We start from the raw sequence: 23,247 nt of genomic DNA on the forward strand, positions 1-23,247 counted from the left end.
TGTACCACGTTCACCATTTTTAAGTGTGCGGCCCAGGGGCAGAAGCACATTCACGGTGCTGTGCAGCCATCACCACCATCCAGCCGTGGAACTTGTTCATCTTCCTAAACTGAAGCTCTGGCCCCGTTCAACCCCAACTCCCCACCCCCCAGCCCCTGGCACCCACCCTTCCACTGTCCATCCCCTTGGATTTCACAGCTCTCCTATGAGGCGCCCACAGGAGTGGAATCGTATAGTGTTGGCCTCTCTGTGACTGGCTCCTTCTACTGAGTCCAACGTCCTCAAGGGTCAGCCATTTTGAAGCCCGTCTCAGAATGGCCTTACTTTTTAAGGCTGAGTCCTATTCTACAACCTGGATGGCCACATTGTGTTTATCCAGCTGCCTGTCCACGGACATTGCGTTGCATCCACCTTTTGGCTATTGTGAGTAATGTTGCTATGAACTTGAGTGGACAAATATGTTTGTGTCCCTGCTTTCAATTCTTTGGGGCCCACCCCAGCAGTGGGGTGGGTGGGCCCTATGGGAATTCTACTGCTTTCCACAGTGGCTGCACCAAATCTTCCATTCTCTGGTGGTACTTGTTTGAATGAGAGAATTCTGGGCCAGCCCTGGAGCCTCTGAAGGCAGGCAAATGTGTGGTCTCAAGTTTGGCTAGACACCCAGATCCCCCAGGGGTTGGGGTGCTTTATATCGTTCTGGTCCTCCCACTTCTGAATGGGAAGCTCTGGACCCAAGACTCTGTATTTGTGAAGTTCCCTGAGTGGTGAGCGGTGCCCACCCAGGTCTGGCATGGGCTGCTGTAGATTAGACTAGAGCGTTGGGCCACCTAGGGGCCAAGAGTGCTGCAGAAGTGCATCCACCCAAAGGCGCAGGCTGAATCGGGCCACCTCCTGGGCTCCTGCCACCTCCAGGGTGTTTCTCTGGGTTCCAGAATCCTCCTTGGCTGGGCCCTTGTTAACAAGGACTTCCAATGCCTGTGTCTTTCTGTGGCACCCAGCGCCGGACAGGCGGTTGCTTTGGCTTTGCACACAACTGCCAGTGGTTCCCCAAGGTGGCCCCTCCAGGGCTGCCCTGCAGGGCAGAGCTTCAGGCAGGTGGGTGCATGCAGGAGTGGGGAGGGGGCACCATGGTGACAGTTATTGTTTTTGCGCAAAGCTGTTCCAGGCATGAGAACCACTTGGCATGTGCACAGATTGTACCAGGAACGGGGGGAGGAGGGAACGGAGCACTGGGGGCCAGTAGGGGGTGGGGGGGAGCCTGTCCCTTTAAATCTGTTTTCTCGGGTTTTATTTCCTTCTCTTTTCCCATCCTCCTCCCTCCACCAGCACAAGTGGAACCGTGAGGGCCCAGGAGCTGCAGCGAAGGTGCCTCTGAAATATTAATGAGGCTGTTCCCTGCCTCAGCTCCTTTCCTCCCCCCTCCCTGGCTGCATGCAGGTCTCGTCCTTGGAACCCTCGTTTCCCCTCCCAGGTGGTCGCCAAGGTGCGTCAAGCAGAGGGGAGGGGCAGGGGCATGCAGGAAGGAGAGGGCCTGGAGCAAGGGCAGGAAGATGTGAGGAATCAGGGATAAAAGGGCCTCCCAGGTGCACACCGGCCACCAGCATCTCGACCTGCCTAGGATCATGCCAGGCCCAGGAGAGGGCAGGGTGGCTGCCAGACTGGACGCCCTCCTTCCGTGCCCTCTCCCCACCTGCTCCCCAGCTGGTCCAGGAGCCCACCCTGGGCCCGATCAGTGAGGCCTGGGCCGCGCCTCTCGCTGTTGCCTTGGCTTGCTCTTCCTCCCTGGGTTCTGCTGGGCCTGGCCTGTGTTCTAGGAGCCTAGAGGTGGAGAGAGATGGGGGACTATTGTTTTAAGGAATCCCCGTAGTGAGTCATGACGCTGAGTGATGGGCCCTTCTGAAAGGCAGGCCCTTGCTTGCTGGGTCTGTGCTGGAGGGTGCAGGTGATAGTTAGTCTGCCTCCAGGAGGGCCCACAGTGGAGGCCATGTGCCCAGGTAGGCCCCCAGGCCTCCATCTCCTGCCCTTTGCCCCTGAGTTCTGCTTCCTTCTTGCTTCGGGGCCACAGCATCCTGGGCCTGGCTCTGGCATCCAGATGGTCTGAACCCCCAGGGGCCACATGTTCTCATCACTGAGGGTCCGGTGACTACGGAGTGACTCGGGAGCTGGGACTTCCTAGCAGTACATGCCCCACCATCGCTGTGGGGATATATGTCCACACAGACCCCAGAAACTGAAGGGGTGCTCGGCTGGGGTGCAGTGGGGCTGTTTTCAGGAAAGAGAACAGGGTGAATCCCAATGTGTGCATCACCTGAGATCTGGAGGACGGTGGTGGGATCTCGCCCTCCATCTGTCCTCTCCTCCATAAAGGCGGAGCAGGTGGCCAAGTGGAGTGCAGCCTGGGCCTGCTGGGGAGGCTTTGAGAGATGCCATCAGAGTGCCCCAGCAAGGGCGGCCGTGACCCACCTCAAGTCACATGGAAGGCAGACCAGGGCAAGAGCAGGAGCCTTCCTGAGCCTCAGTTTCCCCCTCTGTAAGGCGGGGAGAGTTCTCCTGGTCTTTGTAGGGTGTTTCCAAGGGTGCAATGAAAGAAACATGTCTGTCAAGAGCTGGCATGCAAATGTGGGCTCAAAACTCAGTGTATGCCATGGGGTTCTGAGAGGGGCCCCATGGGAGCGGGGGTGCCCCCTACTTAGACAGTGCCGAGCCTTCTGGAGGATGCTGGGCTGTCCGGGGTCTGGAGGAAGTCCATGGGGGATTAAGCTGGAGGTGCTGGGAGAGCCCCCAAAGCCAGGGAGGGACAACACAGGGGAAAGAGGACCCCTGGGTCTCTGGTTGGGTGGGTTTGAGTCACTGGGTGGGGAACAGGCACTCTGTTTGAGCCTAGTGGGGAGGCAAGGGTGTCTGGGCCCTGCTGGAGGGAAGAGTCCAGAAGGTGGCTGAATAATGGGCCTGGACTTGGGCCATCCCCTCCAGCAGCCCCTGGAGGAAGCAGCCAGGGACCCCCCTGGCTGTCTCCCACCACGAGGCCAGCCAGTCTGTGCGGGGATGGTGCAAATGCCAGAAGGTGCGAGGCCCCCTCTGTGGAGGTTCTCATTTCAATTAAGCCAGTTAAGGTCAGAAAGATGAAAGAGCACAGAAATGGTATGTTCCCTGCCCTTTTGGTGCCTACAGACCGTTCTCGGCAGCCAGCCCAGGCAGGAAACTCTGTCAGGCCTGCAGAACTGATAGGCCTAGTCACTTCAGTTCTTGGCCATTTCGGCGATGACTGCTGTCTTTATTGGGACTCAGGGAGGCCATCACCCAGGCTTATATAGAACCCAGGAAAGCAGAGTATATGCCATTTGGTCTCTACAGCAGCCAACAGTCACTCTAAACGGGACTTACTTTAACTGATGGATCCTGTCTGCCCTATAGCCTATTGCATTCATGAAGACGATGAGGGTTAGCAGAGCACCCTGACCCCACCCTGTCCTCCAGGATGGAGACTCCGCCTCCCAGGACTCCAAGCTCCTCCTCTGTGGGCCAGGCCCCCATTCACTCATTCCTCCAGGCCCCCGGCCACATGCGGGACTGACCACGTGGTAGACTTCCTGCCGACTCCATACCACGTGTCTCAAAGAGCTTAGGACCTAGCTCGTGGGAGACATGCTCACAGATCATTGCAATGCCAAGCAGAGTGAAATAGGAACGGGTCGTGGGATTATAGACTCAGGCGCAATCAGTTTTGGCTGGGGAACTGGCAGAGACTCCTGGAGAATGTTCCACTTGAATTGTGACTAAGAGGATTCATCGGAGGTCAGCAGGTGGAGCGGGAACAGAGGGCGTGCGGTCAGGGCTCAGAGCTGGCAGGGCTGTGCGGCTGGGGCGGGAGTGGGGCTGGGAGGTGCTCAGAAGGAATCTGGCCTTTTGCTTGATGAGGATGGGAGACTGAAACAGGGGCCCACTGGAGCGATGGTGCCTGAACCAGGAAAAGGGGTGACTCACAGCAGGGTCGTCACGAGTTGCTGGACTGGAGGGAGACCTAGGAGGTGGTCCACAGGACATGGAGCTTGCTTGTTGAGGGATGGGGATCCTGCAGTGGGGAGGGCCAGCAGGGCCAGCCGAGGAGAAGGAACTTGGCCCCAGGACCATGGCAGAGGGGAGGACTGCCTCCTTGCCCACTGCCCTCCCCATGAGTCACTGCGGGTCCCCTCAGACACAGCCATGGCTGCACCAGTCAGGAGCAGCTGTAGGACCTGCTATGGTTCTGTCTGGGCCACTGCTGTGGCATCAGGGGCAGGGACCGGGTTGGGGAAGACAGAGCTGGCCCTGGGTATGCCCTGGTCAGAGGAGGAAGGATGAGCACGTGCCAGGGGAGGGCCACCAGTCCTCAGTGACCGTGCCACGGGGAACCCCTGCTCTAAGGAACAAGCATTTCTGTCATGGCTGTGTGCCACCCAAGAGCCTACCACACAAGCCATTCACTCTGTCACCCGCTGGGGGCGCAGAGCCTGAACCTGACAGTGGCACCAAGTTGCTACATGGTGGGATTGTTAAGGCACGAGGTGACTGGAGCTCAGGGAGTCAGGGAGAAGGCGCCCTGGCAGGTGCATCGTCCCAAGCAAAGGTCCTGGGGTGGGGAGGGGAGGCTGTCTCGAGAAGATGAGGAGTCCAGGTGACAGCCGAAAGCTGCCATTGCTGCCTTGAGGGGTCAGAAGCGGGACACCCAGCTGTCCTCTGGCTCTGCCACTTCCCCAAGCCAGCCTCAGTTTCCCACGTCACAAAAGCAAGGGCAATTCATCCACACGGCACCTCCAGAAGGAGCCCGCCCCACCTGGGACAGCTTCGCTTGCTGTCCTGGCCCCTCTCCTCGGCTCTCACTCCTTCCAGTCTTTTTCCCCCAGGCCTGTCCCCAGGCGCCTTGCCTCACCTTTGCCCCAGCTGCAACTCTGCAGCTCTTGGCCCTTGGGCCTGCCGTTTTCTCTGTCCCAGCTAGAGAGGGACGGGGTTAGTTGAGACTTGTTGAGCACCTGTCCCAGCACATCAAGCCATTGCCAGGCATGCAGTAGCTGCTCGGTAAATATGTGTCAGGTGACCAACTGCAAGACAGGGCAGGGAGAGGTGGGGAGAGAGGATGGCACAGGCACATGGCCATCATTTTGTCCCCACATCTCCAGAAGTGAAGGCTGCTTCATGTGCAAAGTGTCGTGAGAGTAAACACGCAGGTGTGCATGCTTTTTAAACGTGGGTCACTGTGGATGGACGTTTCATGAAGTATCCACCAGGGCCTCTCCTGAAAATAAGGCCATGGACTTGGCCATGTCTGCTTTGGCTGCCTGAGGGCTTTCTCCCCTTTCTTCAGGGCTCTGGGCCACTAGTTTCCAACAGATGCTTCTGAGCCAGGAGCTTCCCCAGAGACGAGGGGTCAGGGCCCTGCTGAGCCGCCAGGAGGGCTCTTGGCTGAAGTCAAGGCCAGGCCATGTACACTGAGGCCATTTCAGTTCCATGAGGATGTGGCAGGCTTAGCTCGGGCTGGGAAGAAGCAGAGAGAGAGGAGCTGCAGTGGGCCCCGCCAAACACTGTAATGGCTGCAGGAGGGGCAGCCTGGGCACCAGCGGATCCTTGGATCCTTGCCCCGGGGCCAAGGAGAGGGATGACAACTTTGCAATGCTTGGCAGAGGGGGAAGGCAGTGTGGCCAGGGCCGTGGCCTTGATGCTTTCAGTGTGGGGAGAACTTAGCCCCTTACTTTGTCACCTGGAGGGAAGAATGACGTGGAGGGGAGTGGGTGGCACCATGCTGTGGGCCGGGACATTGGCAGACTCGCCAGCGACCTGTGGCTGCTTTGGCTTTCTCCGGTGTGCCCGCTCCTCCTCTCCTCCTCAGCCACTCCCTTTATCCCCTCCCTCTTCTCCCTCCCTCCATCCCCCTTTCCCCCCCTCTCTTTGCCCTTCCCTCTTGTCCCTCTCTCCCCTCCCCTGTCTCCCACCCTTCCTCCAGCCCTCTTCCTTTTCTCACCCCTGGCCCCCCAGGTAATCTCAGGGCCACAGAAACCATGAGCCACTAAGGCCACACCAGAAGACCACCAGGGACTCACAGCATGCCCGCTGCACAGGGCGCATCTTAACTAGGCAAGAGCAGGGAGCGAACCGGAGTGGACAAGCCCAGGACTGGTGGTGGGGCACGGGCAAGACCAGCCACTGATCAGTCCCAGCACACTGCCGTCACTTCAGCGTGGGTTCCCAAATGAATTTGGGGGGCAGTGAGAGCCTCTGCCTCCAGCTATAGCTAGTGTTAGCCACTGCAGGGCCCCGGCAGGAGGCATCGACACTTCCCCTTCCCCACCTGGGCAAGCCCTCCAGTTTCTGGATACCCGTGGTGGGCAAGACCCCGGAGTGATCTGGCTTGTGGGGCCTGGCGGAGCATGAGGGCCACTGGCCCAGCCTGGGAGGTGATTTTTGCACTTCGAGGGTCATGGCACAGACTGAGTGAAGATTTGCAGAGAATATTCTGGAAGATGGGATCTCAGTTGTGTCTCAACCACTCCCCTGGCTTCTTCTCGCCTCTGTCTCCCCAGGTGTCCACGCTTAGCAGCTTTCTCACCACTGCCAAACCTTGCCTGGGCACTGGGACCGTAGGTGGCCGCCTGTCCCCAGCTGTGGCTGAGCCAAGATTGCACTTGTGAGAAGGCCTGACAGGCAGCATGGGCGACATGGCCAATAGTTCCATCGAGTTCCACCCCAAGCCCCAGCAGCAGCGGGATGCCCCCCACGCTGGAGGCTTTGGGTGCACGCTGGCAGAGCTGCGTGCCCTCATGGAGCTGCGAGGGGCCGAGGCACTGCAGAAGATCGAGGAGGCCTACGGGGATGTCAGCGGGCTCTGCCGGAGGCTGAGGACCTCACCCACAGAGGGTAAGTCCCTCTCAGGCTGCGCGCCACCCAGCCCTGCTCCCAGCCTTCAGAGGAGCATCCTGAAGGTGTCATTACCCCCAGGGCTGGCCAGGGTCAAGGGCCACCTGTGCCCCTCCTCTCAGCCATTTCCCTTGAGGAGGAGATGCCCTGGGTAACCTGGGTCCTCAAGGGGGTGTGACCTGACCCCCTCGTCCCCGCACCTCCATAATCAGGAGTTCTCTGCTCTATAGAGTGAGGTTGGGGAGGAGGAGATGGGTACCTCATGGGATGCACACACAGGCGGAATGGGCCCCAAACAGAAATCCTTCCAAGGAACAGGGCAGGGTGGGGAGGAGGAAGACAGCCCCATCTCTATATTTGGAGATTTCCGGTGTGCTCAACCCTGTGTTCAGTTAAGGGAGATCATAACAGAAGGAAGGGGTGCAGGGTGCAAGCCTTCGGAGTTGCGGGTGATCAGGGCCACTCCTGGGAAGAGAGAGGATGGCCTGGGGATGGCACAGAGCCATTTGGCTCTGGCGGGAAGGGGTGGCTGAAGCTGGGGCACGGGAGGCCCAGAGTGCTGATCAGAGGTGGCACTGACTGGCCACAGGCTGTCCCAAAGAGGCACCAGCCCAGGGCAGTGTCGGTCTCACTGCTGAGGGAGGCTCTAGAAAGCCCGGTGAGCACTGTCTAGAAAGATCTGGGGTGGAGGCCTGACTGTCCCCGTGGGAGGCAATGCTCCACCCGGCCTCGTGAGGCCTGCCCAGCCCTGGTTGCTGGGGTCTGCCATGAAGCGGGGACCCCCAGGAGCCAGGCCCAGCCCCAGATTCTAGGAGCCACAGCGTTCTCTGGCCCTGCATGCCTGGCAGGGCTGCTGGGGCTATCCCAGCCTAGTGCCAGGCCTGTGCCCCAGCCAGTGCGGGCTGATTTGATCTGCCACCCGTCTGGGCAACGCCTGGGCCCAACCATCTCCTCTGCTCCCAGCCGCGAGGCTCCTTGGCACCTCCAGCCTCCCACTCTGCCCTCACCCTCAACCCAGAGACTGTTCTCCTATGGCTCCGGCCTCGGCCCCATCTGTCTGCAGGTGGCACTCAGGCTGCAGGGAGGAGTGGAGATGGAGGACGGGGGCTGCGGGCCAGGTCAGGAACTCTGGGGTCTACCTGGGTCTCCCTAGCTTTGTTCCCTGGAGCTGATGCGCCTATGACATCCTGCCTCGCCGCCGCACACACCCTCGCAGTGCAGCTGCTGCTGGGGCCGATGTCTTTGGCTCCACTCCCGAGCATCTCTTGCCTTCCCTCCTCCTTGCCCAGCCCCCGAGGAGGCTGGGTGGAGGGCCATTTATCCACAAGGGCTCTGGCCTCTCCCAGATCAAAGGAAGCAGATGGGCCTCAGCTGTCTGCTCTTCCCCCTGTCTGCCAGGCCTTGTTAAATATTTAAAATGTCAAGGCTCCTGGGAACCTGCCCGATTCTGCCATGGAGCTCAGGAGTTCTTGCGTGCCTGTGGAGGCAGGGCACGGAGAAGGGCAGGCACACAGGTGGGTGGCTTGGCCTCTGACGGGCTTCCAAGCACCTGGGTCCCCAAGGCCACAGTGCAGGGAGCCGGCCAGGCCTGGATCTGCTGCCCACAGAACGAGCAGCAGAGGACCCGCCCCTCCCCTCTTCAACCCTCAAGGTCCTCGGGCTTGAGCTGTCAGTGCCAGGAGCGGGTGACTCTCTCCCCGCATCCCCTAGCCCAGCCGTGCACCCAGACCTGGTGCTCAGACCCGCCCGCCCCTCAGTCCTCCTCAGACACAAGGGCCTGAGCCACGGGGGCAGCTGGCTTCATTGTGCCCCAAGCCCCATGCCAATCCCCTGACAAGGTGGGCAGACTTGGGGCTGCCCAGGAGGCAGGCACTCCCCCGTGGGGCAGGTGTTTTATGGCGCATGGTGCCTTACGGGAAGGGAATTTTATCTTCTGGTGGCACACTCATCAATCCACTGCCCTCCCTGCCTTGGGAGCACTCCAAGAGGATTCCAGAACCCATCCTGGAAACCGCGCTGCTGTTGTCAGGAAACCTGGGTCTCAGGCTGAACTCAGAGTTGGGTTCACCCGGGAACCTGGCCCCACCCGGTCCCCCTCTGGGCTCCACAGGCAGTACTGGAAAGGAGGGGCGGATTAGCCGGGAGCCGACACGATATGCTCCTAATCCAATTCCGATGGCATCTGGCCTCTGCTCCAGTCAGGCAGCCCATCTGTGTCCATGCCAACTGGCCAGCCCTGCCCCCATGCCCTGGACCTGGACTGCCCTCGGGCCTGCTGGGGAAGCATGTGTTCCTCTTCCCTGTCAATGGGTGCTGTGGTGGGGCAGCCATCAGGACCCGGAGCCCACAGGAAGGCTAAGGCCACAGGGCCAGGCCAAGGGCAGCTGCCTGTGTAGGCCAAGGAGAAACGAGCAAGGCTGCAGCTGCAAGGGCAGATCAAGGCCAAGGGAGAGGCTGATTAGGGTGAGGGAGTTCCTGGGGAATGGGCCAGGGGTCCCGTCTGCTCTCAGGGACAAATTGGGCATGTGAGGTGAGGCAGGCAGGAGGTAGACTTGCATGGAGGCTCCAGGCTAAGGGCAGTGGAGACCCCAGGTGTTTGGGGAGCCTCCTCCGTCCCTCTCCCACCCCAGAAGCCCCGCGATTAGTATGTGCTTGCTCTCAAGTCACTTGGGGGGTCTTGTACTCCCTAGTACTGTCTCCACCTGGCTTAGCTCCTGTAATTCCAGGAGATAGTCCCAGTCCGGAGCGAGATGCACACCCCTCAGTTGGGTCCCTGGTCCCCAGCCCCCTCCCCACCACCCAGGAAATGAGGTCGTGAGTTACCCCCAGGCTCCCGATTGGGGCAGGCTCAGGCCTCAGCAAGAGGCCTTTGGCTCCTGAAGAAACCTGATCCACGGGGAGAGAGGCAGGGACAGCTGCGGCTCTTCTGGGTGGGGAGGATGCCATGTGGCCATCACCCAGCTGGGGCGAATGAGCTGTGGCTTTGCAGGCGACAGCTTCTGTTCCACTGCGGCCAGGGCTACCCCTACCCCTATCCCTCCTCAGAAGCCCCAAGGTTAGCATGTGCCTGTTCTCCAGTCGTCTGGGGAGTCTTGTGTGCCTTCCCAGACCCACTGTGAGTGCCCCATGGGCTGGGGCTGGGCTCTCTGGTCATCCGGTCCCTGCAGCAGATGGCAGGCGTAAGCCCAGCTGCCCAGGGCTGGGAGCTGCAAGCTGCTTTCTGTCCACTAGGTGTCAGTGTGGGTCTGGTCATGGCCGCCACAGCACTGGGCGCCGGGTGAGCCCCCGGGAGGGCTCCTCCGCATCAGCGGGGGCTGAGAATCCTGGGGCCAAGGGTGAGGCCAGAGGATGGTGTCATGCCACATGCCTACCCTGGTAGAAAGTGGTTGAGTGGGTGTCCAGGCCTGGATGCCAGTCACACATGTAAGTTTCCAGTACCTTCAGGCCAAGGAAGACTGAGAAGTGAGCATCCTCAAGGATGACAAGTGACAGAATTGGATAGGGACAAGTGGCTCTGATTGTGAAGGCAAAGTCCATTTGGGGCTTCTGAGTGGCTCTGGGTGTCATTCAAGTCGCCATGTAGACGAGCTGTGAGCCCTGGCTGAGGGCTCAAAGTTGGCGCTGGAGCTACATTAGAACCAAGGTGGCTGGGTCCCGAGGGCCCTGTGCTCGCCGGGTCCTGTCGGGCAGCGTAGGTTCTGTCCTGACCTGGGCCACAGGCCAGAGCTCTGACTCATGGTTACAGGGCCCTCTCCACCTCCAGCCTCAGTCGCCTTGTCTGCGCCCTGCAGAGAGCAGCTGATGAGCAGCCCAGGGTGGACAGTGTCTCCCTGACCCCTGCGAGGCCATGCAGCCCAGAAAAGGCTTGAAGACTTCCCAGTCTCCTCCCTCAGCACCGTGACTCCGGTTTGGCTTCTCCCTGCCTGTTCCCCACCGGGAACCCACTCCCATGCCTCTCTTTCCTCACGCGACACCATTCTTCCTCTTTGGGTCTCTGGACCCAAGAACTTGCATCTCCCACTAACTCTCATGCTCCCTCCCCACTGCTTCTTCCCTGAGAAACTTCTGGAAAGTAGGCCTCCATTCCCTGTCGCCAGCAGTCGCAGGCACCCTGGAGACTCCCGATCCCTTGTCACTGGCCATGCTCATGCCCCAGTCCCTCGGGCCCTGCCCACCCTCTTTGCAGGCTGTTCCTATCCTCACATGTTGGGGTGTGTGACACTGCCAGTCTTTGGGACCGGCTGGCCCTATCTTACAGAGCTGGGGAGCGGGGTGTTGGTGACAAGCCTGCTCAGGGAATTCATAGGCTAGGAGCAAGAGAGGTGTTTCCTGACAGGCACAGAGCCTTGGCCTAGTCTTTGGCATCTGGTGCCATCCCTGCCTCCCCTGATTGGTGGCCCTCCCCATGTCTCCACTAAAGTGCCCTGGACACTTGCTCTCCTCCCCAGGGGACGGTTGGCTGTTCTCTTCTGTCCTGTCTCCTAGCAACCCTTGGCTGTACCTGGCAATACCCTACTGGGTCCCCTCTGTGCCCCCTTGTTGGGTCCTGTCCCCTGCCTTCCGTGCCCCCTCAGCGGTAGTAATGGAGGTGGCCAGGATAGCACAGGGACCTGGGACCTGCTGGAGTCCGGGAGCCTCCTGGCCTGTTTTGCCATCTGTGTGTCAGGAGGAGGATGGCTAGGGACTCCCCGTGACAGCAGCCAGAGGGCCGCGTGCTCACTCCCACGTGCACACCCCCAGCGGTCTGCAGAAAGGCTCCTGTCTAGAGGGAGAGCCAGGCGCTGGCCAGACGGCCCCAGAGGGCTGCTGCCACCCAAGGAGCAGTCAAGCAGGGCCACGTAGGAGGCCTGGGACACACAAGGCCAGCCCGTCCCATCCCATCCTCTCCTTCTGTGCTTCCCGGGCACCACGCAGGCCTGGCGGACAACACCAATGACCTGGAGAAGCGCAGGCAGATCTACGGGCAGAACTTCATCCCCCCCAAACAACCCAAGACCTTCCTGCAGCTGGTGTGGGAGGCCCTGCAGGACGTGACCCTCATCATCCTGGAGGTGGCTGCCATCGTCTCTCTGGGCCTCTCGTTCTATGCGCCGCCGGGAGAGGAGAGTGAAGGTAAAGCCCGGGGGCCTGGGCTGGAAGGAGGGGGAGGAATGGGGCTTGAGATGAGAGAGGGTCACAGGATGGTGATGTCTCCTCCACTGCTTCCCTTTTGTCCTTGGCACAGCCTGCGGGAATGTGTCAGGAGGCACAGAAGATGAGGGTGAGGCCGAGGCTGGCTGGATAGAGGGGGCTGCCATCCTGCTGTCTGTCATCTGTGTGGTGCTGGTCACAGCCTTCAATGACTGGAGCAAGGAGAAGCAGTTTCGAGGCCTGCAGAGCCGAATTGAGCAGGAGCAGAAGTTCACGGTCATCCGGAACGGGCAGCTCCTCCAGGTCCCCGTGGCTGCGCTGGTGGTGGGGGACATTGCCCAGGTCAAGTACGGTGAGTGCCCTGGTCTTCACCTACCCTGTCAAGGAAGCTCGGCTCCTGCTTCTGGGGAGGGTGGGCCAGAGGAGACCCCCAGCACAGGTTCTCCCCGGCGGCATGGGTGCCGTCACCTGCAGGAGGCCGGAGGTGGGGGAGGTGGGGGGAGCACCGGGCAGGGCAGAGTGGGAGAGTTTCAGACACAGCAGGCCCCCCAGGAATCAGCTGTCCCCACAGCCTCTGTGGAGGGCTTCCCCCCTACAAAGGATGCAAATGTCCTCGTTCCCCAGAAGGAGGAGGGCTCCCAAGTCCCTTTCCCAGGCGGCCCACGGCACCTGACGGGACCTCCCCTGGGGCAGCTGGGAGGAGGTGGTGGGGAGAAAGGCCTCTGCTTCCCGGTGTTCTAGGCGACTTGCTGCCAGCCGACGGCGTGCTCATCCAGGCCAATGACCTCAAGATCGACGAGAGCTCCCTGACGGGCGAGTCTGACCATGTGCGCAAGTCAGCTGACAAAGATCCCATGCTGCTCTCAGGTGAGGGCCACCCTCCTGGCCAGCCTGGCACCAAGGGGCGTCAGCAGCCATGTAGCCCAGCAGGCAGCCTGGACAGGATAATGTCCACCAGGGCCTTCCAGCATAACCATCAGGTTGGGACTCTGAGGACTCCGTCCACCATGAGGCCTGATCGTGGCAGCTCCAGCCACAGGGCGAGGCAGTTGGCCCTCCAGGCCCAGGAGAGTGCTTTGTGTCCTGAATGGGAAGCCCCAAGCAGAGAGGCTTCCGGGGGTCAGCACAGCACTGTGCTTCTCCCAAATCCAGCCCCTCGACAATATCCAGTGGGGCTAGTGTTCCCTTTCTGGAAGGTTTCAACGTAGCCCAGTGTTTATCCCAGTTGGAAACGTAGTGTGAAACGGGACAGGAAGGCTGGAGGCCCTAAGTGGGCCCTGTGGGCCTCGGGGTCCCCTCCAAGCCAGGGAGGAGGCTTCAGCCTAGTTTTAAGGTGGACACAGCCTCTAGCGGCCTGGACGCCGCGTCCCTGCTTCTGGGAGACCCCGGGAGACAAGTTGTGGGCACTGACTATGTCTCCCACTGGGTGGTGCAAATTCCTGTCTCAGTCTCTGTGTTGCTGTTCCAGGCACTCATGTCATGGAAGGTTCTGGAAGAATGGTGGTGACCGCCGTTGGTGTGAACTCACAGACAGGCATCATCTTCACGCTGCTTGGAGCTGGTGGAGAGGAGGAAGAGAAGAAAGATAAGAAAGGTAGCGCAGCAGTGCCGCCAGTCCCTGGCGCTGGTGGGAGCTCCTTCCATGCAGCCCATTCTCTCTTTGCGGGCTGGTGCCACTGGGGGCTCAGGGAGAGCCAGCCCAAGTGGGTGGGAGGCCGGGCCCTCTCTTTTGATTCTCCTTGGAGACTTCTCTTCTGAGGATTTTCCCCCTAAGGGCCGGCAGGCCAAGAGCCCCTCCAGGGCTGTGGACAGGGAGCTTCCCTGAGACCACCATCCCCAAAGGCTTCGGGATCCCATACTTACCTAGGCAGGAATGGGGTCAGAGGGACAGGGGCCACGAGGCAGCCAGGGAAGTGGGGGTCAGAGGTCAGAGGAGGCTGGGACAGGTGAGGGCAGGGCAGCCCACCTGTGGGTGGTGGCCCTGCCCTGGAGCTTACAAAGCTAGGCAAGCCTGAGCCAGGAGGGCCCATTCCTTGCCGTGTAGCTGGAGCTGTCACCATCAGGCCCTGCAGTGGGTAGAGTCCTCAGACCCTCTAACCTGAGGACTATTCAGAGAGGCCCTGATGGACAAGATCAAATTGCTGTCACAGCTCCTTCTGACTGGGCGGCCTTGGTCTGGCCTGGGCTTGCCTTCTGGCCACTCCTGCAGCGAAACCACAGTAGGGAGCTGCACCCACATGGGAAAGCTCTGTTTCCTGCCAGGGACCTCCAGCCAGGGCCCTGGGGCCAGTGCGCGGGGCGTGGGGACGTGGGGCAGGCAGTCAGGGCCCGGGGGAAAAGTCAGCCCTGACCCCAGGAGGCAGCAAGGGAGTACCTGGATGACCTGCTGTGGCCTGGAAGCTTCCACGAGCCCTGCCTTCTGGCAGCCTGGGCCTGTGTCTCCCTGTACCGGCTCTTCTTTGTGGCACCAAGTCCTGTAGGGCTCAGTGCAGTGTCACCCCAGTGAGTGCCCTGGGGGTGCACAGGCAAATGGGCGGCCCTGAGCCTCATCTGGGCTGGGCTGGAGTCCCTAGGCCTCTGTCCTGGGAAGCCCAGCTGCCCCTGCCTGGGCTGCCTCCTCATGCCTTGCACACATTGCCCTCTCCCATCGTCCACAGGAACCCACGCTCCTCTGGAGTCTCCAGCCACCCTTCCCAGGCTGCTCACCTTCTCTGTACCTTAAATGAGAGTGTCCTCCCTAACTGTTCCAGGCCTCTCCTTTTTTTTTTTGAAATTGACAAGACTACTTAGCCCCTCCCAGGCCCCACCTGCCCCTCCTCTCCAGCACCCTCAGGCTGTGTTACTTAGGAGTCAGAGCTAGAGGGCTTCCTGGAGGAAGGGAAACCTGAGGGGTCCCTGGAGGGAGAGCAGCAGCTGACCAGTTGGGGAAAGGGTAGCAGCAAGACCAGGGGGCTCCCTGCTCACCCTCCCCGTCTCTCCCGCCCCATCCCCATTGTTTGGTGCAGCCTGCCCAGTACATGCCTAGGATACTTGCCTTCTACCTGCACCCAACCCCCTATTTCTTGTCTCTTGACCTTGACTCCTAAGCACCTTTCTCCAAGTGTGCTTCCCCTCCTCGCCTTCCCCCCACTCCTGCCTCTTCTGGCAGGGCCCAGCCCTCCTCTTTCAGCAATACTCATCCCAAGCCTCCCCCTGCCTCCCTCCTCCAGAGGCCTCCCAGGGCTTGTGTGCAGGCTGGGTCTGGAGTCCATGCTTCCTTCAGGCCGCCACGGCCCCAAGGCTCTGCTGTCTCCCCTGCTGTGCTGTGCGGTCATCACACTGCCATCTTGTGTCCAGGGGGGTCTCCCCTCCCTGCAAGAAGGCCCTCTATGCCCACAGGAACCCTGGGCAAAGAAGGCCTGATCAATGCCCCACCCCTGGCTGAGGGAGAAGCGGTGCTCTCCCTGCTGCCTGGGGACCCCAGATCCCAACCCCAACTGCCTGGGAGCCACCTGGCACCATCTGTGTCCCTGGATGTCCAGTGACATGAGCCTTTGGATGGGTGACTGGCCACAAGCCCCTCCTGCCCTAGTTGGTTGGATTCCAGAGCTAGGGCTGGTGCAGATGGGGCCCCCCAGGAAGTTCCTCTAACTGCAGCTCTCAGAAGGGGTGGCTGTGCCACCACCTGAGCCCCTGGATAGGGCCACTTGGGGCCAGCCTGGCCTTCCAGGGCTGCTGGGTGCTAGTGCTCAGGCTGGCACTCCTGTGCAGTAGCCCTGGGTTGACCAATGAATGACCTAAAAGCACCCGGCAGAGTCCTAGAGTCTCATTCCTTTGTCCCTTTAAAACACACACTGGGGCCAGGTGCAGTGGCTCATGCCTATAATCCCAACACTTTGAGAGGTCAAGGCGGGTGAATCACTTGAGGTCAGGAGTTCGAGACCAGCCTGGCCAACATGGCGAAACCCCATCTCTATTAAAAATACAAAAATTAGCTGGACGTGGTGGTGTGTGCTTGTAGTCCCAGCTACTTGGGAGGCTGAGGCAGGAGGATCACTTAAACCTGGGAGGTGGAGGTTGCAGTGCTCACACACACACACACACACACACACACACACACACACTGAGCTAACTGCTAGACGTGACTGCAGGGAAAACCGATCCCTAGGCAAGGGGAGCTGGGTGCTGTCTGCCTGGCTTCCAGGGGTTAGGGGCCATCTAAGTGAACCCCTTGAGCTGGTTTGCAAGGAGCAGACATCCTGACCTGGGGAGGTTCCAGCTTCCAGGAACCTCCCACTGCCAGCTATGTGTGACCCAGGGCCTTTCCAAGGCTGGCTTTAGGGGTTCACTGTAGGGCTGAGCTTAAAGCCCAAGGGGGAGCCCTGGGCAGAGGTCTGGCTCAGGAATGCCAGTGTTCATGGTGACCGTGTGCTGGGAAGTGGTGACGGGGTGAGCCTGGAGAGGACGGGGCATGAAGAAAGTGCTGCGGTGGGCAGTGCTTAGGGTCACCAGCAATCAGGCCCCTCCTCCCCACCCCCTCTGCCACGCGGCCCCCAGGCTGTGCTGTGCATGTGCATGTATGTGCCACACGGTGTCCTCAAGCCTTCGTGTCTGTCATCCCTCTTCCATTGTAGGCAAGCAGCAGGATGGGGCCATGGAGAGTAGCCAGACCAAAGGTAACGGGCGCCGCTGCTTGGGTACCACTAGCTTGGAGCCCTGGGGGTGGGGCTGGTGGAGGGCACAGTGTGGGGGGAGGGTCACCTGCCTCAATGGCAAGAGCAGCACTTGGAGACCAGGTGAGTGGGCTGCACAGTCCCGTCCCAGTGCAGAGGGAGGAGAGAGCACACCCCTGGGGCTGCACAGGGCATCCTGGCCACAGACACTGCTGGGAGCTCAGCCCAGCCACCTAGAGGAGACCTTAGCCCAGCATGAGTGGGCGCCCCGAGTCCACTCTGGCCAGATGAGAAAACTGAGGCCCAGAAGGGCTGACTCGCCTGAAGTTCTGGGTCCCAGTCAGTGTTTCCCAGGCCAGCTTCCTTTCAGCCAAGCCTGTGGACCTGGGAGACAGAGTGGTCCTCTGAGGGCCAGAGGCCCGGCTCTCCTCTCAGCCCCAGACGCCTGGCAGGTGCCGACACCCTAGGGCCAGCGTGTGCCTGGCTGTGAGACGCAGGAAGCAAGAGACAGGGTGGGGGGAGGGGGGAGGAGGCTGGCCGTGGCCCATGGAGGAGAGGAGATATGGGCCAATGCAGCAGCCAGCTCTAGGTGCTGGGAGGCCATGGGGGACAAGGCAGGTCCTGACCCTCAGGAAGGTCACGGGCAGAGATGACCCAGGCAACGCCCAGTATGGAGCTGGGTTTGGGAGGGCACTGGGGGACTGCCCAATGGCTGGAGCCCTGGGTTGAGGAGGTGGCAGCAGGTGGGGCACAAAGCTAGAGGGGACCAGCTGCGTGGGGCAATTGTGTCCTGACGCTACTCGGAAGAGGAGCCATGGCAAATGGCCTCGGGCTGGCAGGTGAGGAGGAGCAGGAGGAGGCAGAGGTGATGGCGGTAGTGCCAAGAGCCCCAGTGGATCGGGGACCAGAGTAGTGAGGGAGAAAGACGAGTCTGCTCTCCCCAGGTCGCTGCGTCAGTCCCTGGGCACAAGAGGGAGGTGGGGTGGCCAGGATTACTCTGGGCTGTGGAGTGGGTGCGACCAGAGCTTGGCAGGGAGGGAGATGAGGAAGTCACAGAAGCAGAGGAGTGGGTAGAGGAGGGAGCCAGAGTGGGGGGCACACCCCCACCATGTCGAGGGCAGCAAGGATGAGGAGCACAGGGCCCACCAGAGAAGAAGGGAGAGGAGCCGTCTGCTCCAGGGGAGAGACGGGGAGGGTGCTGGAGGGACAGATGGAGCCTGAACAGACGCAGGGCTGGCTGGTGGGAGGAGAGTGCATGGGGCTCCTGGGCCTCCCTAAGGGAGGTAGGAGGGGGCTCGGACAGCAGTAGGCAGATGAGTCAACTCAGGGTTCTGGAACATTCCTTGGGCCACAGGCCTCTGCTCTCAGGTATTATTTGGGGCATTCCAGGACTGGTCATCCTGTCTGTGTGCCCAAATTCCTTGTGCTGTGTCTGTCCTCCCTTCTCCCGAGAGAACCATCTCTGTCCCACCTAGAACAGTGCTGGAGCCACCCCACCCACCCCAAGAGGGCTTGAGCTTAGGAGGCGAGAGATGGGAAGTTGATAGACTTGAAATAGGAGAGCTCCACTGAATCCCATCTCCTCTCTATGGTGTGGCATGTCTTACCCCACAAAAGCCCCTTGTAACCCCTTCTCCCCAGCCAGGCACTGACCTTGGCCATGGGGTTCCTCTGTGTGCAGCTAAGAAGCAGGATGGCGCAGTGGCCATGGAGATGCAGCCCCTGAAGAGCGCGGAGGGTGGGGAGATGGAGGAGCGGGAGAAGAAGAAAGCCAACGCACCCAAGAAGGAGAAGTCTGTCCTTCAGGGAAAGCTCACAAAGCTAGCGGTGCAGATCGGGAAAGCAGGTAGGGACAGCAGGAGGTGGCGGGCCCAGGCCATCGACTGGGCGTGGAGGACACTGGGCTCCTGGAGATGAGCCCAGGCTGTGCAGAGCAAGTGGGAAGGAATGTGGCAGGTGAAGTGTGGGCCAGGCAGCCAGGGGCACAGGCCAGGGCCGGCAGTGGCCATCGGGGTCTGGTGCAGCCCTTCCCTAGCGAGCATAAATCCCAAACCCTCAACGAACACCCCAGGTCACACACTGAGCCACTGCCCATGAGGTGCCCCTACTCAAGGCTCATAAAGCAGCTGGGGGCATGCAGGGCTGGTACCCCAACTTCTCGGGGGCAGTGCAGGATAGACTCTTGCTAGCCCTCCCCAGCGGTGCCTCTCGTGCCATCAGGCCACAAAGTCCACTCCCCAACCCCAGCAGGACTCCAGAAGAGGCCACGCAGAACCCCCTTGCAAACAGGCACCAGCTCACCTGCTGAGCCAAGCCCGCGCTGTTTATCCTGAAACGCAATGCAAATCTACAAGGCCTTCACAAATGCCTCCAAGACCATGCCCATACCTCTTCTTCTCTCTTCCTGTCCCCCTCCTTCCCTCACCCGTGGCAACCCCTTTCCTCTCCTCCCTCCTCTGTGGCAGGGCTGGTGATGTCCGCCATCACCGTCATCATCCTGGTCCTCTACTTTGTGATCGAGACGTTTGTTTTGGAAGGCCGGACATGGCTGGCAGAGTGCACACCGGTCTATGTGCAATACTTCGTGAAGTTCTTCATCATTGGTGTCACTGTGCTGGTCGTGGCTGTCCCAGAGGGCCTGCCACTTGCAGTCACCATCTCCTTAGCTTACTCTGTCAAGGTAATCATAAAACTTACAGTTGATACTGTTTACAGACTAGGAAACTGGGGTAAGAAGTCATTGGGCGCCTTGGCAGCAGTATAAACTGGAGGACATTTAGGATGGCTCAAGGGAGGAGAGGAGGTGCCGAGCAGGGACCCAGGGGGCAGCTTTGCTGATCTGTCAGCTCAAGTCCCTGGGCATGAGATGCGCCAGAAAGCAGGCAGGCAGTGGAATACCCAGGGGTCAGCATCTGCACAATGTGGGCAGTAGGACGGAGGGGCCGGGAGGCAGTGGGGAGGCAGGGAATCAGCAGAGGGCCTGGGACACTGGGAGGCAGTGGGAGGAGTGGAGGGAGCCAGGAGTGGGGTGGTGGGGTGGGAGAGCTGCAGGTCTGGTGGGTGGGTAACTGAGAGGGGGCTCGGGCAGGGAAGGTCCCAGGTGCTCATCCCACCCCCACCGTTGCATGAGGTTTCTGATGCCTTATAGCCTTGCTATTGGCTCAGGGCTGACCGAGGTCCCCAGTGTTCTTAGTGCCACACGTGGAGCTAACTGAGCAGAACAGAGTCGTGCGGTGTTTGTGTTGACATCTCTCACTCCCCCACCCCAACAAGCACCTGGGCCAAATGCCCATACCCTTGCCCTTTGCAGAAAATGATGAAAGACAACAACCTGGTGCGCCACCTGGATGCCTGCGAGACCATGGGCAATGCCACAGCCATCTGCTCTGACAAGACGGGCACACTTACCACCAACCGTATGACCGTGGTCCAGTCCTACCTAGGGGACACCCACTACAAAGAGATTCCGGCCCCCAGCGCCCTGACCCCTAAGATCCTCGACCTCCTGGTCCATGCCATCTCCATCAACAGTGCCTATACCACCAAAATACTAGTGAGCTGGGGCAGAAGCGGGCGGGCAGGGCTGGGGGTGGGAGCAGCGGAGGGACCTGGCCAGGGTGCCAGGTGAGCTGTTGCAAGGTGCTCATTAGGCCCCCCCTTGAGAACTTTGGCCCAGAGCCACAGTGGTCTCTGGGGTGCTGCTTACCCTCCTGCCCATCCCTGGCCTCACAGGTGGCTCTGGCTGGGAAACTGCCTGTAGCTAAGGCAGACCTTCCTCTGCTCCCCGCCTCCCACACCCTAACAATATGGTGACCACAAGGGGACAGAGCTGGGGCTCCAGGGGCAGCATGGAGGGTGGTCACAGGCCCCCAGTGCCATGCTAGCCCTCCTCATCTTGCAGCCTCCTGAGAAGGAAGGCGCCCTCCCACGCCAGGTGGGCAATAAGACGGAGTGCGCCCTGCTGGGCTTCGTCTTGGACCTGAAGCGAGACTTCCAGCCCGTGCGCGAGCAGATCCCGGAAGACAAGCTTTACAAAGTATACACCTTCAACTCGGTCCGCAAGTCCATGAGCACAGTCATCCGCATGCCCGACGGTGGCTTCCGCCTCTTCAGCAAGGGGGCCTCAGAGATCCTGCTGAAAAAGTGAGTGAGCAGCAGGGAGGTGCCAGGGTATGTGCAGAGTTTCTGATGCTATTGTTGTGGTAAAAGAGGCCAAACATAAAATTCACCATTTCAACCACCTTACAGTGTCCAGTTGAATGGCATTAAGCACATTCACAATATCATGCAACCGTCACCACTAACCAGTTCCAAAACACCTCCATCACCCTGGAAAGAAACCCCAGACCCATGAGCAGCCCTCCCCACTCCCCTCCCCAGACCTGGCACCCACTCATGTGCTTCCCGTCTGGATGGGTTTCCCTGTCTGGACATTTCCTATCAAGGGACTCATACAGTGTGTGGCCTTTTGTGTCTGGTTTCTTTCCTTAGTGTAAAGTTTTTCAGTTTCACCCAGGTATTAGACCTTCCTTTTTTGTTTTGTTTTGTTTTGTTTTGTTTTGTTTTGTTTTGTTTTGTTTTGTTGCTCAAGCCATCCTCTTACCTCAGTGTTCCGAGTAGCTGAGATTACATGTGCATGCCACCACGCCCAGCTAATTTTTAAATTGTTTGTAGAGCTGGGGTCTCATCATGTTGCCCAGGGTGGTCTTGAAGTCTTGGGCTCAAGCGATCCACCCATCCCGTCCTCCCTAAGTGCTAGGATTACAGGAATGAGCCACTGCGCCCAGCCCAAACTTCCATTCTTTCTAAGGCTGAGTAATATCCCATTGTATGGTAAAGCACATTTTGTTGGTCCATTCATTCATTCATCTGTGTACCAGTATGTGAGTCGTTTCCACCTTTTGGCTGTCGCAAGTCACGCTGCTGTGAACATTCATGTACAAGTTTTTGTTTGAACCCATGTTTTCAATTCTTTTGCGTGGACATCTAGGAGAGAAATGACTGGCTCGTGGTGTCCACCAAACTGTTTTCCACAGGGGCAGCAGCATTTCACATTCCCACCAGTGACATAGGAGGGTTCCACCTTCTCCCCATCTTCAACAGCACTTATTTTCTGGTGTGTCAGTGCTGATGGGGGGGGCCATCCTTGTGGGTATGAGGCAATATCTCCTGGTGGTTTTGATCTCTTTTGATGTGCTGAGTGGCCATTTGCCTGTCTTCCTTGGGAAAATGTCTGTCCCAGCCCTTGGCTTGGTGCTGAGTTGGGTTGTTCGTCCTTTTATTGGTGGGCTATAATGTTCTTTATGTATTCCAGATCCTAGATCCTTATCAGCTATGCGATTTCTACACATTCTGTCCCATTCTGTGGCCTGTCTTCACTCTCTTGATAGTGTCCTTAGATGCACAAATGTTTTAAATTGTGATGACGTCCAGTTGATCTATTTTCTTGTTGTTGCTTAGAGATGATGAAAATTTTCTTAGAGATGATGCAAATTTTCTGGAATTGGAGACTGGTGATGGTTGTGCAACTCTGTGACTATACTAAAAACCATTGAATTATCTACTTTAAATGGGTGGACTGTGTGGTGCGTGAATTATATCCCAATAAAGCTATTAGAACAAAGTGAGGGAGAGCGCACAGCGTCACCTCCAAGTGCTCTGGCTTCCCCACTCCCACTCAGCCTTCCCGCACTCCACACCCTTGGTCTTGGCGTCTCTGTCCCCCACCCACCTGGCTCCTCATGACTGCCATCCCAGGGCCCTCAGGGCAGGGTCCTCTGCAGAACGCCCAGGGCTCCCCAAAGGCCCAGGCCCAGCCCTCCTTCCTGCATTCAGTGGACTGGACCACCAAGTGCACCCTGCCTGACCTCCCCACCCACAGCGCTCTCCCGAGAACTCTGCCAGGCGCAGCGTTCACCGCCAGGGCCAGGACCACCTCCTCCCTGGAGCCATCCCTGCTGGTGTGGGGGCCTCAGCCCTCTTTCTGTGCTGCTTTTTTGGTGGGCACTGGGGGACACTGAGGCACTGAGGATAAAAGGCCCAGCCCAGCTTCACTCTGCTGGCTGTGCATACATGAGCAAGTTACTCCCCCTACTCCCATGCCTCAGCTTCCCCGGCAGCATGGAGATCACAGAATACTTATCTCTGGGGAGGGGTGTGAGGACTCTGTGGGTGATTCCACATCCGTAGGAGGCCCTCCGTCTGCACAGCTTCTGTTATGATAATTTCCTTCATCACCAGCCTCCTGTTGAGTGGCAGCACCTGGCACTCACAGCCCCACTGGCTTCTTCCACCACGCCCACCTCTGTGGCCCTCAGCTCCTTTGCTCCCTCCTCTCCCCACCTGAATCCTCCTAGTCCTGTCCCTTTTGAGAAACTCCTGGAGTCATGAGTGCTCTACTGAGGCTGTGGCTGCCTGAATGTGGTTATAGCGATTGTCCACAGACTTCAGTTTTTGCCCATGTTCCACCCCCTTGTCCCATGAAGTCTCTGGTGGAGCTGCCATGAGCCGCATACTCCTGCCTCCCTCTCTCCTGGTCTCTCAGCTTGCAGCAGTGCATGAGTGTCCTGGTGCCTTC

General features: G+C 59.5%; 1 protein-coding gene across 33 annotated transcripts in view; it reads left to right on the forward strand.

Annotated features, from left to right (window-relative positions):
* Positions 1-23,247, forward strand: part of ATP2B3 (ATPase plasma membrane Ca2+ transporting 3) — a 66,113-nt gene that overhangs the window by 11,911 nt on the left and 30,955 nt on the right. For 11 of the 33 annotated variants that reach the window (XR_013412866.1, XR_013412867.1, XM_077988829.1 and 8 more), the window contains 10 exons: positions 6,555-6,888; positions 11,803-12,000; positions 12,113-12,370; positions 12,760-12,885; positions 13,487-13,612; positions 16,632-16,673; positions 18,352-18,516; positions 19,136-19,350; positions 19,981-20,223; positions 20,572-20,813. Coding sequence is in view for 31 of the 33 variants with exons in the window: in XM_077988829.1 (XP_077844955.1) it covers positions 6,681-6,888; positions 11,803-12,000; positions 12,113-12,370; positions 12,760-12,885; positions 13,487-13,612; positions 16,632-16,673; positions 18,352-18,516; positions 19,136-19,350; positions 19,981-20,223; positions 20,572-20,813 (1,823 nt within the window). In the remaining 2 variants the exon portion in view is untranslated. Of the gene's footprint in view, positions 1-198; positions 424-1,437; positions 1,484-6,554; positions 6,889-11,802; positions 12,001-12,112; positions 12,546-12,711; positions 12,886-13,486; positions 13,646-16,631; positions 16,674-18,351; positions 18,517-19,135; positions 19,351-19,980; positions 20,224-20,571; positions 20,814-23,247 lie in introns of those variants that run through there. The other 22 variants (XM_077988833.1, XM_077988818.1, XM_077988825.1 and 19 more) reach the window with 8 other exon arrangements.

Source organism: Macaca mulatta, chromosome X (assembly GCF_049350105.2).
Source record: "Macaca mulatta isolate MMU2019108-1 chromosome X, T2T-MMU8v2.0, whole genome shotgun sequence".
Lineage (NCBI taxonomy): Eukaryota > Metazoa > Chordata > Mammalia > Primates > Cercopithecidae > Macaca > Macaca mulatta.